General features: G+C 39.5%; 2 protein-coding genes and 1 long non-coding RNA gene across 3 annotated transcripts; 2 read left to right on the forward strand and 1 right to left on the reverse strand.

Moving 5' to 3' along the window:
• Window positions 1-1,466: 1,466 nt before the first annotated feature.
• LOC122046064 lies at window positions 1,467-4,003 on the reverse strand. Its single transcript, XM_042606569.1, has 3 exons — window positions 3,637-4,003; window positions 3,316-3,490; window positions 1,467-2,166 (listed from the first exon to the last, which is right to left on the reverse strand). The coding sequence occupies exons 1-3, from the start codon at window positions 3,967-3,969 to the stop codon at window positions 2,102-2,104; spliced, it is 573 nt and encodes a 190-aa protein (XP_042462503.1). The 5' UTR covers window positions 3,970-4,003; the 3' UTR covers window positions 1,467-2,101.
• Window positions 3,832-7,361, forward strand: LOC122046063 (protein TIFY 6b-like). The gene is made up of 7 exons (XM_042606568.1): window positions 3,832-4,025; window positions 5,412-5,602; window positions 5,703-5,971; window positions 6,074-6,164; window positions 6,251-6,611; window positions 6,791-6,848; window positions 7,002-7,361. Exons 1-7 carry the CDS (start codon window positions 3,953-3,955, stop codon window positions 7,129-7,131), a joined length of 1,173 nt encoding a protein of 390 aa, XP_042462502.1. The 5' UTR covers window positions 3,832-3,952; the 3' UTR covers window positions 7,132-7,361.
• Window positions 7,362-11,091: 3,730 nt separating this feature from the next.
• On the forward strand, window positions 11,092-11,690 carry LOC122046067. Its single transcript, XR_006130171.1, has 3 exons — window positions 11,092-11,239; window positions 11,343-11,409; window positions 11,500-11,690. It is a non-coding gene; the product is annotated as an uncharacterized LOC122046067 (long non-coding RNA).
• Window positions 11,691-14,954: the final 3,264 nt, after the last annotated feature.

The raw sequence follows: 14,954 nt of genomic DNA on the forward strand, positions 1-14,954 counted from the left end.
TGATTATTTTCTATACGCCATCTCAAACTTGGTTGTAGATATTGAATAGACCAAGCTTATCTTCAAGAAACTAATAAGCGTTTAGATAATCCTTTGTAAGAAGATCAACATGTTTAGTCAGATCATGGTGAACTGGATTACAAGCTATACAAACTTGGTTGTAGATATTGAATAGACTAAGCTTATCTTCAAGAAATTAATAAGCGTTTAGATAATCCTTTGTAAGAAGATCAACATGTTTAGTCGGATCATGGTGAACTGGATTGCAAGTTATACTAATGTTGTGAGCTATACTAATGACTGATTTATTATCACAATGAGTAGCATAGTATCTGCAAATTGAATTTTTAAGTCTTTCATCACTCTTTTAATCCAGATGAGTTCACAAATTCCACGAGTCCTAGCTTTGCGCAGGATTTCACCGACAAAGTTGGAAATTTTCACAAGAAGAGGCGAAGCAAGGAAAAGACGAAGCTTACCTGAAATCTAGGGACGATTGCGACGTGAGGAAGATGAAGAGGCAACAGCAATTTGAAGCATATGAACATTAATGAGGTTGTTTAGGGCTTTAAAAACTTATAAATAAAACAAATAAAAAAAACAAAAAAAGAAAAGCAGCGAAAGCTTCACGACGCGCAAGGAAGCGCCGCGACGCGCAGCGAAGCGCACGCTTCTTGGAAGGCTTGCGCTTCCGAGTTCACAGAAGCGTGACACCTGTGCCTCGCTGCGCCTCGCGCTTAAGCGATCGAAGCGACCGCTTTTTACAACTATGATCAAGACCGGCCAAAAAATCAAACACACGCTAATTTTCAACATTACGATGAATTTTGACAATTCAATCAATGCACATTGAATCTTCTTCAAGGAATACATCAAGTTCTTGCCAAATATCTTGACGATTAGAGAACTATTGTGTCATAGAATTTGAACCTTGTTTCAAATCTTTTAGTTTGATCGTAACTCAAAAATCTGAGAAGTATTGTCAAGATCGGAATACATCTTCTGAGGCACGCCCCACACATCCTTGGTCGCCTTGAACCCAAGATAAGGACGACTAATGTTGGGTTCAATGAAATTAATTAGTCAGGCAAGCATGCCCATAAGATAATCCAACTTTCCTCCGCCGCAAATAACTATCTTTACTAACCCCATTGCAAATAATTATGGTCATTCAGCTTGTAGATTGTAATTTGCAAGGATGAGATGTTGCTTCCGAAAAAAGAAGAGACAACGCCAGAGGTATTTTCATCAGTAGACTGAGTGGAAGAATTGGTGGACATCGTGATTGTCTTCGGAGAAGACTCATGCATGTTTGTTTACAGAGAGGAACCTTACTATGATACCATTTAAAAATATTCTCACACTTCTTATTCATGAAAATCGGATACACTTTTACAATGAGAATTAATGAAAAAAAAAGGAAAAGAATAATTAAAGAAAGAAAAATCTATTCTAACAAAAATAAATTATTCTCAATCAAATAAATCTAATTGATTATATCCTTTTTCACCCATGATTTGATTGACTCTCCGAAAAGGAAAGATTTGATTATTTTCTACACTTCTCATATTACCTATTTAGGTATTCATATTTTGATCATCAAGAAAGGTAAAGAAATGGCAGTGAAAAAATTATAGGGAAACTGCAGACCTGGCTCTAACCAATTCCTGTCTAAATCCATCAATGTCAGATCGTAATGTTGGTATTTGTTCATTCTACAACTGCAAATGTTTCAGATCCTGTTGCAAAGCTTGAACCTTTCCAGATAACTCTTGTCGCGATCTGCTCAACTTCTGTGCTTCAGATTTTAATTGCATGACTTCTTCCCCGAGGGGCTCAACAACATGAAAATCAGCTTCCAATTTAAGATATCTCTAGATCAGCTCCATCGCCTCAAGTTCTTTATCAGCCCAGAGTTTGGATATAGCCTGACTAAGTTGATGGAGTTCATCTTTGGCGAAAGTTACCTTCTCCTGAGATTAACACTTCCATCTATCAGCAGCTGATTGTCAGCATGAAGCCTATGGATTTCATCATGCCTCAATGCTAGTTCTTCCTCAGATGGATGTACAGGCACAGGTCGACGCGGTGGAGGGTCATCTCAGAAATCATGAGATCTCTCGTTTGAAAGATGGCGAGGAATACAATTCCTTCCTGCAATGCCTCCTGAGATAGGGAAGGACACTCATGTAAGCCCTCGTACAAATTGAAAACTACAATCACATAGCATCTGAGTATACAATTTCTATATTAAATTTCATGGAAGAAAATTAAGAACAAATAAGTGTAATTATATACCGAATAACCCTAATCACATTCAATGTTTTCTACTTAATAATTCAGTTGAAAGATCAGTGTCGCCTTCGAGGGAAGAAACTCACCACCAGTATGGATCCAGGCAGTAACTGTCACAAACCCATGGTTTGATATCAGAATAGAAGAAGCTCACTTAGAAGGGAAGAACTTAATGATGCAATTTTTTTTCCATTGTGTAAATTCTCATGTAGAGGTCATTTTTTTCCATGGTTTAGATAGGCTCAACGTATGCATTCTCATGTAGAGGCCATTTAAATCACTAATTCACGTCATACATGATAACTTTTCCATTGTGTTCAAAGACGCAACACCACAATGGCCTATCAGCATAACTATCCTCAGTTTACAAACATATTCTGTTCCCTCCGTTTGTTGGTGTGGTAGACTTACCAAACAAGTATAGCACTAAAACAAATTGTGCGGTTTTACTATTTATATTACAGCTATGCTGTGAAAATGGAACGAACAATGTGAGGATGGGAGTTCAAAAGCTTGTAATGATCCCAAACGACAATGACAAGTCAAAGAAACTTAAAATTCAATCAAATGTTTCCTATTGACAAGCTCCCTCCTTGGTTTGACTGCATTACTCTAGAACTCAGCTGCAAGAGCTAAAGTTAACTCCCAAAGTAGCAACCAAAACAAAGAACGAAACTGATGCTCATAACGGACAACCAAAATAGTAGGATACACTGACTTAAAAAAAAAAAAAAAAAACTTTTTTTCTTCTAGTATCTTTCTTCAACTCTTTTCTCTGATCGCTTCATTGTAAATCAACACTATCAAATAGCTACCAAAAATGACAAATGCATAAAGCCAATGGATAAGGGTGATAAAATCATAAACCTCTTCGCTAACTTAAGTAGGGCAAGCATTTCAAAAAAGACAAAGGGAAACAAGTTTAGAGTTGGAAAAAACCTAATTTCTTCCATTACTTCAATCAAAAATGCCACTAAAAACCATCTGTTTCATGAAAAAAGAGGGAGTCGAGGGAGAAACCTTCGAGCTGACGCCTCTTCGGATCGCTCCGAGGCAGCATCAAAACCTTTTCTCGCTTTTTTCCCATCTCTTCCGTCAACAGAAATCGAAGCCCAAAGACGAGCGAACTAAATAGGACAGGTCGCCAGGTCCCCAGATTCGGGGCCAAACAAAGGAAGCCCAAATAAAGCCATGACTGCAAATTTTAGAAGATATTTTTAAAGTAACGAAAGTACACTATAACGGGTAAAGTGAAATTTTACATCTTCTCTTCCTAAACTATAACGTACTCCATTGCATTAAGTTGAGGATTAAAGTGTAATTTAGAAAACAATCTAGTACCGCATGGAATTTTCTAATCGGGCCGGCTGGCAGACTGGCGCCTAAACTGAAGCCGATTGATCGGCTCAAGCCGACCGACGCCGATAATCCTTGAGAGCACGTGTCGTCATTTCGCGTCGATACCGGCTTTGTTCTTTCCTTTGCGCGCACGCGGGCTTCAACCGGCGTCACCCGGTAACCAACAAATAGAAAATAAAAAGAAAGGAAATTGACAGTTTCGAAGCTTTTCGTAGGATTCGGTAGCGTCGCGAGGAGGAGAGGTTGAGATAAGGAAAGGTTTGCGTCGACTAGGTTTATTTTGCAACCCGATCCAGCGATGGAGAGGGATTTCATCGGAATCCTCGGGCGAAACTCCGGCGATGACGCGACCGCGAGCCGCCATGAAGCAGGTGCGTGAATTTCTCCTTATTATAAGCGTTTCTGTTGGATCTATGAGCTTACGGCTGGATTTCTTCTTCATATGTTTCCTCTTTCCGTTTGTTTCTGAAGCTGGCGTTTTGGTCTTTCCAGAGAGATGATTTTGTAATACCGTGTGATGAAATGATTAAGGTGTTTTAATGTTCTGCAAATGCATTAGCTAGGGATGTGCTTTCTTTATGGTGGTTTAGCCTCTTGTTTACCAGAGAATTACGAGCTATTGCACTGATTTTTCTAGTTAAGTTTGCTGAAATTTATTTTTAGGCATGTAGTTTCTTTTTATTTTCTTAAAGATTTGACTGCCCTATCAAAATTGTCGTGTTACACTAAGAATTTAACAAATATAGTAGTGTTATACATGATTGTGGAGGTTGGGGTTCTAGGTTTGCTAAAGATGTGATTTTGTAATGTTTGATGAAACGATATAAGTTATTCTTCATGCTCGGCAAATGTATTGGCTAACGATGTGACTACTGATGGGAAATAGTCCTAGTTTTTGGACTTTGGAGTGGGTTATGGAAATATTAGTCTCTTGGTTACAAGTTAAATACGACAAGATTTTTTAGTTATTTCTCCAGTTAAGTTTGGTGGATTATATTATTGTGGATGTAGTTTCTTTCCATTTTCTGAAAGATTTGATTGCCCTGTCAAAATAATTGCTTTATACTAAGAATCTACCAAATATAATCTTGTTGTACGTGATTTTGGAGGCTGGCGCTAGGTTTGCTAAAGACATGATTTTGTGATACTTCATGGAATGATTTAAGGTATTTTCATTTTCAGCAAAGGTATTTACCTAGAATAATTATGGGAGTAGTCCTGATTGATTGGAGTTGATTATCTATATATTAGGTTACCTTTATTGGTGGATTAGCATCTTGTTAATGGGATGGTTATGGAAAATTTTCATACTATAGTGATATTTTATCTAGTTATGTTTGCATGTTTTTATTTTTTATGGATGTAGTTTGTTTCCATTTTCTCAAAGATAGATCACCCTGTTTTCTATTAAAGTTGTGTATTATCTTGAGACTTGAGAGTTCAAAAAGCAATGATGAGAATTTTTTATCTTAGTTCTTATGAATTTTTTGCATGCTAATTATGATCTCTTGGTACTCTAGTTTCTATTGCTATCAATTTGCTTCTGATTATCTATTTTAAATTGAAAGGATCATTGTTGAAAAAGAGAGCATTTGGCTAGATAATCCACATATGTTTCTCTCATTTTTGTTTTATGGCGACTTGTCCTCATCATTTGTGTTAACCTTTAACAAATGATCGAGTATTACAGGATTTATGATCAGTGATTTTGATTATGTCGTATAATTGCCTTGTGTATTTTGATTTTGGAGCTTCAGCTCTCCCATCTGTGAAGTGGCCTTTCTCAAGCATGGTCTCTTCCACACCACAGTACATTCTTCCCAAGACTCCACAAGAAGAAAAGCCTAGAAAACATGTTTTTAATAACCACTCATCTTTAAGATTGAATCATATTTCCATGGATGGCCTTGATGTCAACCTGAAAACTCCTCATGGTTTAGCAGCTCAGGTGTGCCATGATTTACATACTAGTTTTATATATCATGATTCATGAATCACTCTAATTATATCTATCCAAAGTGACAAAATTTGATGCCATGCTTTTGCAGAAATGTGTGGATCTTGATAAACAAAGCTTCAGTCAATATCCTCGGTGTGCATATCAGCCTTTTACCTCCGATTCTTTTGCTAGTTCACTCCCCCATCTGGATGAAATCCGAATGATCTCCACCTTCTCAGACCATGGTCTTCCTGGTACTGGCAGCAGTCCTTTCTCCAATATTCAACATGCACATAATGTAACAGTTGCCTCTCCAAAGCAACGATTTCTTGATGATCAAATTGGGCACTGTAACTTTGTAGGTGAACCTAGCAGCTTGTAAGACATGTTCAGGTTTTTGGTACAAGTTCTCTACTGTTCTTTTCAGCATTAGCTTTTCATATTTTGGTGACATTATGGTATGCTTGATTTGTTCATTAGGAATATTTTCTGGCCCATTAACATGACCGGTCAGCTAACTATCTTTCATGATGGATATGTTAATGTGTATGATGATGTTTCATCAGACAAGGTTAATATTTATGTTCTTTGGAATTTGTGTGAAGTAAGAGATGGCATGGTTATGAATCTATATCGTTGTGTCTTTTGGACTTTCAGGTACAGGAGATTCTTTCTTTAGCAAGCCAGGGATCTAATATGACTCCAAATGTTATGAATCAAACAACCCATGCACCCGGACCAGCCACATTAGTGGCTCCAATCAGAATGACAGGATCAATTGATTCAAGGACAAAGAGGCAGGAGGGCATAATTCCTATGTCGATGCTTCCGAACTCAGGTGTTTTGCCATCAGGTACATCACATTCAGCGGCTAGCTCTAGAGGTGGCTTGAGAATGAATAGTGATGCAGCAGATTCTAAAGGTGCTGTCCAGTTGGTTCCAGCAAGCCAGCAAGAGGCCTTCAAAACTTTATCTGCTGCTTTTAGCTCAGAAACTGCAGGAACTACCCTGCCAAAAGGTAATCTGGTTCATCAGTTCATGATTCCCATCACTATTCTGAGTATACTTATTATTTATTACATGACAAATGTTATCAGCAGAGACCAATATTGGCATTGCAATTATTCTTTTCCTATGTTGTAAAACTAACTATTAGCTTGCAGTTTTAATAAGATAATGCTGGTTGTTTATTTGCAGCTGTTCCTCAAGCTCGGAAGGCATCACTAGCTCGATTCTTAGAAAAGCGCAAGGAGAGGTTGGTTTTTTTGTGTTAAGTTCAATTCTTTATTATTTCAAGCACTAGTTATCATCTTCCTCTTTGCTACTTGGACTTTTCTGGACTTTGTAGACTTACAAATTAGAACTTGTAGAGTTCTTGTCTACCTAAAATTCTTCTGCTTATGTTTAGGTTGACCAGTGCCATCCCCTACTCTTGCTCCAAAATGAACCGCGAGAATGGTAGTGGCTTAGAAAGTAGCAATATGTCAAGCATATCTTCATCAAGTGAAATCAATAATTCTTACAACCAGAAGGACTAGTGGCTTATGACAAATCCAAAGTCCATCATCAAGAATGGGGAGTCTCAAGTATCAAGTAACATACGTTTATGTATATGAAAGTGCCAACTTGGTACCAAGTTGGTAAAGATCAAAACTGCTGGCTTTAAATAAATCAGTTTATGCATTTGAATGTCCGGAAAATGTGTGAATGATTCTATTGATCATCATAATATAATAAATTCCCACGTGACAGATGTTATTGTAGTGTATTTTTGGAGCATGTAATCAAGAATTGTTCAGAATTAACTTCTGATCATTTGTCCCTAATCCAGAGGAAAAGGACTGGGCACCTGTTGTGCATGCTTTTGTTTACGGATGGCAACTTTTGCAGGCAAGTAATAGTTATCATCATCTTAAGGTTTATCTTTTTTGAATCTAACGTGCAGAATGCTTCAACTTTAGTTCAAGTGGTGGTAAATACAAAATCTAGAAATCTAGATTTGGACTTTGGAGCATGATTTGAGCAGGTCACATATGTGCGGCTTCTAATCGTAGATGCTGTTATGTTGGAGAGTGGAGACTGATTCGGAGGAAGACGGACGCTGATTCAGTTTCGGTCATTTTTGGTCATCAAAGGTAATTTGTGCATTGTTATTATTGTTGCTAATTATCATCATTATCATTATTCTAGATTCAATAGTTGTAAATCATCTCTGGATCTTATTGACTGTATCTTCTACCTTTGGTTTTATCTGAGATTCAAAAATTATGCTTTGGATTTCTCATGTATACTAAGTTGTTTGTCTAGAGTAATTGAATTCTTCTCCTGGACTTTGCATCCATAAACGATGACTTGTTTTCTTGTTGTGATGCTATTGTTATTGTTATTTGAGGTGAAATGAAAGGGAGAAAAGTATATTCATGTGACACTTGTACCATCTTTATGACTGCAAGGACACGACAAGATGCCAAGAAAACGCTAAATCAAAAAGTTTCGCCCCACATAAATCGAGCTACTCTGCAAAACATGTAGACAATACCATCCATAACTTTTTATTTGATTTGATAAGTTGGAACACTGAAAAGACCTTCTCTACCTTCATCTCATTGGGGTTTATCAATGGAGTCCAGAGAAAAAAGATAAAAAAAAAAAATGAATCAGATAACACTAAATTTAGATAATTGGTCTAGTTCTATTTAAATTTCACATCAACTGTTAGCGTAAATCAGGAAGCGTATGCGATGGATGGCCTAGAATGGAGGTACAAATGAGCCGAGTCGTTCGTGAGTCGCTCGCGAGTAGCTCGGTCAAAGCTCGACTCGAGCTCGAATTTGACTGAGCTTGAGCCGGCTCGTTTAACATTCGAGCCGAGCTCGAGTTCATTAACACTGACTCAAGGGCTCGTCGAGCCTTGTCAAGCCAAATTAATTTAATATTTTAATAATTAAAATTATTATTACTTTTAAAATGAAAGATAAGTTTAGGAGAAGTTTGAGGTTAAACTATGTCATTTGGGGCGTGTTTGGTTCAAGTCATCATCTATAACCTTGGTTATAAAATTACCAGGTAATCATATAACCAAGGTTATGGGGAATATAACATAACCTAATGTCGTTTGGTTTAATTCCAAGAAATGTAACACAAACTTGTTTGTTTGGAGGTTCTAATGCATAACCTAATTTTATATTTACGGTATTATCCTTTGTTCCATCAAAGATATTTTATAACTAAATCAATTTAATATTTGATTATTTTTTAAAATAAATTAAATTAATAATATTAATATTCAATAATATAAATAAAGAAAATTAGATAATATTTTATTTTTTATTTTATAATCTATTTAAATAATTTATTAAAGTTAATAATGAAGTTTTACTTACAATTTGTTTTCATTTAATAAAGTTTTAATTAAAATAGTAACATTTAACTTAAAATAGCAAAGTAAAAAAAAGGTTGTAGATAAAAGTAAAGTTGTTCTTCTTCCTCGCCTCGTCGTTGCCCACCGCCGCAAGCCGCCTTCGCCTCGCGTTGCCCACCGCCGCAAGCCGCCTTCGCTGCCCACAAGCCGCCTTCGCTGCCCACCGCCCGCCCATCTCCCCTTGCCTACCGCCCACCGCTTGCCTCCCGTCGACCTTTTCCCACCGCCACAAGCCGCTTCGCTGCCCACAAGCCGCCTTCACTGGCCACCGCCCGCCCGTCTCCCTTTGCCTGTCGTGCCGCCATCCAACGATATGTTGCCACGTCCGACGACGCCGACCGCTGCCCACCGACCGCACCCCGACGCCTATTGCTGCAGCCGACCGCCTTCGCTGCCCACCGCCTGCCCGTCTCTCGTTGCCTGCCGCCCATCGCTGACCTCCTGCCGATCTGCTATCTGCTGCCACCTCCGACGAAGCCGACCGCTGCCCACGCCGCCCGACGCCTTTTACTACAGCCTACTACCGCCACCTTCGTGCTCTGGTCATATCGAAGGATAATTTCGGACAAAAAATTTCATAACCTCAGGAATCAAGAAAAACCAAGGCAGCCAAAGGTATTTCTATTCCGGGTTGGATGCCCCAATTGATGACGTGTGCTGACGTTTCGGAATCGAGGAAAACTTAGGAATCCAAAAAAACCTCGAACCAAACATAGTTATCGTAAATAACCATAGACAGATAACCAAGGTTATCCACGATAACCCCGAACCAAACACGCCCTTGGTGTATTTGAGGTCTATGGTTCGAATCCCTACTTGAATAGATTTTTAATTTATTTTTCCTGACTTGAGCTCGAACTCACAACCTCGCTCGAGCTCAAGTTAAGCCTATGTAGTTTTCTCTGTTAGTGCAATATCCCCTGGGTCAAAGTTGACCAGGTTAACTAGGCTTGAGTTGGCTCAAGTCTGAGTCTTGATGTTTGGATTTCGAAATTTAACAATATGTGGAGATTGCAGAGGTATAATCGGGTAATCAAGTATGTAGAGGTATAATCGGCAATTTGACGACATAAGTAATAAGAATCCAAAATATAATATTATTTCCAATGCCACATGATATGATTGATTAGCTAATTTTTCAAAATCTAATGTAGGTTCATTAGAACCATATAAACTCATACCCAAAACCCCTATTAAAAGAAAAATGGAGCCCCTCGTCGTGTACAAAATAAACTTTGTCGTCGAGTAGAGACGGTTCTTTCATCCACACATGGATAAAAGTAAATAAACAGGAATTAATTCTAACTCCCACATCATGAAAAAAAAGTAAAAGGTCTCAAGAAGAAAATGGTCCTATTTGACCACTGTACATTGTTAATATGATCGGATACTTGACTGGGAAAGTCCTAACTAGAGGTTAGGCAGATGGGAAATCCTGGTGAGTGAAGCCAACTCACTCAATCGATCAATCGATCGATTGAACCGTAGTCTAATCGATCAGTTAATCGATTAGATGTGTGTCGCGAAGAAGGTTTGGCCCAATCGATCGATCGATTGGGAGCAATTGTCGCGAGCACATAACCTTTCCTGTGAGATCTCGGAAAATTTAATTAATAGGGTTATTTAGAAAATAGCCTTATAGAATTTTTTCGAAATTTTTAGGAATTTTCTGGGAATTTTTCGGAGCTCGTATAACGAATTTTGAGGGGATCAATTTCGGGTTCGGATAAAGCCTGTTTGGGATACCCGTTTAAGTGAGGAAATGTGTTAATATATAAATTCCTTTATTTCTTTTCTTCCCCCAAATCGCCGATCCACCCGACCTGACCCTCACGATCCCGATCTCCCCTTCCCCGATCTCCCCTTCTTCCTTCTCTGTTCTCTCTCTCGTGGACGATCGGCGCCGACGGGAGCAAGACTTCAGCTCCGGCGATCTTCCTTCTGCCGGCATCGATCCTTTAGCTCAGATCTAGCCGAAGCCTTCTCCTTCTCGCTCTAATCTCTCTGTTCTCTCACGGGGACGAACCGACGCCGAGCGTGGACGAGCCGACGTCGACGATCGCCGGTGTAGATCTATCTTCGGAGCTTGCCGGAGATCAATCAAGGAGGCACGAATCATCTTGATTTCCTCTGCTCAACCCTTCCCCGATCTTTCTTCTCGATTTTCCCGACCCTCTCCTCCCCCGATCTGATCGCCAGCTTGAAGATGCCCTAGGGTTTCAAAGGTAAGCAACTGATTCCTTCTTTTCCCTCTCTGGTTGTTGCCGATCTTGGAGGTTAGGGCTTGTTCCTGTTTTGATCCTTGATGGAATTGTGATCGTCTTCCAGTTCTGGACTAGGAGGAAAGCATCGGATTAGTGGACCTCCCTGTTGTTGATCGAGGTCCCGGTTAGAGGTGAGTTCTTGTTAAAATTAGGTATTGCTATATTAGGGCTCTCCATTTCTTGTTGATCTGTGGGCTTTGCTTGATTCCTTCGTGATCTAGTTGTTTCCCGCAGGTGATGAGGTTGTGTACTGTTGGTGTTCTTGATCTCACCTTGAACCCAATTGAATAGGGAAGGATTTAAGGAGGATTATGTTCTGTGGAAACCAGTGAGGATATGAGAAGGTGATCTTGGTTCCGATAGGAATAACCATTGGATCCAACATCAATAGCAGCTGGGACTTGAGGTAAGGTGTAAGGATTTTGTAATGTATTGGATTAGAAATACATTGGATTAATCCATGATGTGTAGATTTGAATTAGGGTTATGTTGATTGTGATTTAATGGCTTAGATTAAATTAATGGAATGATTAGGGTTAAGACAATTAACCCTAGTCAACTATTGGATTTAATTTAAGATTGGATTTCTAATCTAATTGGTGATTAGAGATTAGGTAACTAACCCTAATTGACCGTTAGATTAATTTGGTAGGTTGGGATTGTGTGGATTAGGGTTTTGCCCTAATTTGGTTTTAGGGATTTTATTTAGCTATTCATTTGATGTAGCTAAATAAAATATATATGTATTGTTTGTTTGACGCAGGACTCTGATTCGAGATAGGCGTCTCGACTTCGGATTTGGATTGTACCTTCTATTTGAGGCGGGTACCCTTTGACTTATCTCTTGATAGTGCCTTATGATATGTGCAGTTTATATATACTTACTAGTGATTGGTAGATTTATCACTTCCCCGGTTATAGTTTATTCGATACCTGCAGGCGGGTACCCTTTGACTTATCTTTTGATACTGTCTTATGATATGTATAGTTTATATATAATTACTAGTAGTAGATGGTAGATTTATCTCTTACCTGGTCTTAGCTTAGTTGATACCTATCACATGCTTCTTCTGTTAGTTGCTTTATCTTAGAACTGGATGCTTTTATCTTTTGTCATGTGTATATATGTTTATGGAGATGGATAGGTACATTTAGTGTTACTTTCCACTGGACTAGTTGCTGTAGGTACTTGTTATATGTTGTTGGATTTATGTTGCTTATATCTCTGTTATATATGTGTTTACCTTTTTGGCACCTACGGAGGAGGATATGTTCATGTATGACATACTGTAGCCGCACGCACCATATTGCATGATTGCATGCTGGGTGATTGACGACTCCATTATTGTTGAGCTCGTTGGCCTGCTACATGAGGGCCTGCACACAGCGTGACCACTGCATGGGTAGTGGCACAACACTTGGGGTGTGTATGGCAGGTTGCTCGGTGGTGCACCGCTGGGGTGCTCATGGGTAGCACGATACAGCGGGGTTGCAGCCGGGATCCCTCCCCGTCATCGCGTACCGGGAGTTGAGAGCATTGCGCTCTCTCACTATGTTTGAGGTAGGAGGATAGGTGTACTCCGACAGCATCCCGTCCACTCGGTCACTCTTCAGGGGCAATGATGGCAGAGTGCACGGTTGCTACAGCCCTCACCTTGTGTGTGAGATGACTGACTGGTTGACAGGGGTGACCATGTCATATTGCATCATATGCACGGATTGTATTCGTTATGATTGATGCATTTTGGTGATTGCATATGATTGACATGCATACAGGATACATGCTTTTGCTCTGACTATTTTTATCTCTGTATGTTGACAGTCAGTTGCCCAAGCTTCGCAGGTAAGCACAGTTTATTTCAGTTATGCATTTTCTTATTATTCTTGCTATAGACTGTACTTTATGTCTTTTGCTGGTTATTACAGTTTATTTCAGCTATGCATATCTGTTATACTGTTAGGAGACTGTACCGTAGATTGTACTGTTAGGAAACTGTACTATAGATCCTATGGTTTAGGAGACTGTACCTTAGGATATTGCTAGTAGTTATATGTTGTTGTACATATCTATTGGATTACCTGCTGAGTTCTTTGAACTCACCCCGTTGTTACTACTTTTCAGGTTGAGGCCGTCAGGAGAGATTCCAGTCGCTAGCCCCTTGGTCGCGAGGATTTCTAGATATCGTTTTCTGTATTCGCTTTTATACGTATACTTGTGATGTGAGTTTGTATTGTGGACTTTATGACGCACATTGAGTTTACTACTTTTGTTTTCCGCTGCGAATATTTCATTACTTCGTGGATTTCGTTTCTTCGTTGTAGTGGAGTAGGATGTGTACGTATATCTTCGTTGATTTCTATATCATCTTTTCTTTATATAACTGCGTGGATTGTTCATATTATATCTGTGTAGAAATGTTGAATATAACTGCGTGGATTGTTTACTATTTGTATGTATTGTTCCGGCCGAGTGTGGCCGAGGTATAGATATATGTATACTGAGCTTCATATTGTCACCCGTACAGGGGAGATGTTGCCGAAATTTCTTCGGACAGGGACTACCTGGGGCGTGACAATTTATTTGGTATCAGAGCTAGGCTCACGATACTTGCTCTTCGTTTTGGATTTTCGAGGTTTATCTGATACCAATTTATTTGGTATCAGAGCTAGGCTCCGATTTCGGATTTTTGTGTCCTGGAGTTTGTTAGCGTATCTGGATTTTCGGGATTTTATCTGATACCAATTTATTTGGCATCAGAGCGGATTTCTGATACTTGTTTCTCGTGTTCTGGAGTTTACAAGCTTATCTGGATATTTTCGGATTGTACGGATTTCTGTCGATTTTATCGTTTCAGAATTCTGAGGTATTTTGACGAGGTTCTATTTGGGGCTAAGCAGCGACAGGATATCTCCAGACGGCAAATAGGTAAATTAGGTAACTTTATAGTTTTTATACCTGTAGTGATATCTGGGTAACATTTTGTTTACAGATATGCCACCTACACGTGTACCGGCACCGAGACGTGGGCGGCCACGTAAGATGCCGATAGACTCTCCGGAGACAGAGTCTTCAGAGAGATTTGCTAGGGTCGAGCCTGTCCGTTAGGGATAGACTCGTCAGGATATTATAGGCACGTCGAATTATAAGATTCTGACGGTCCCGACTTCAGAGGTACATACCTTGACTTACCACTAGTGGTATCACCTTCGGTATACCCGGCACCCCCTCTAGTCGTGCCTACTACTGCGTATTTGAGGTACGAGACGAGGCAGAAATCTGGTGGGACACGCAACGCTCGATTATAGGCGAGTAACATATTACATGGACGAGAGTTAGGGAGGCATTTGAGAGTCAGTATTTTCCCCGCGCGTATCAGATGACACGTCGGTAGAATTTTCTGAGTCTTCGACAGAATAACAGCTCAGTGATGGAGTATAATGCCGAATTTAATTGGTTGGCTAGATTCTGTCCTGAGTTGGTTACCGAGGATAGATCTCATATGCTTCAGTTTGTCTAGGGACTGGATGAGCATCTTCAGGTGAAGATTGCCGGTTTTGGTAGTTCATCATACGCAAAGGCACTGGATAGAACTCTTATGATTGAGTCTGCTCATCAGAGAGTGAATGCAAACAAGAAGAGGTAGCAGATTGATCGGACTTCCGGACAGAGTCAGCA

This window comes from Zingiber officinale, chromosome 2B (genome assembly GCF_018446385.1).
Source record: "Zingiber officinale cultivar Zhangliang chromosome 2B, Zo_v1.1, whole genome shotgun sequence".
Taxonomy (NCBI): Eukaryota; Viridiplantae; Streptophyta; class Magnoliopsida; order Zingiberales; family Zingiberaceae; genus Zingiber; species Zingiber officinale.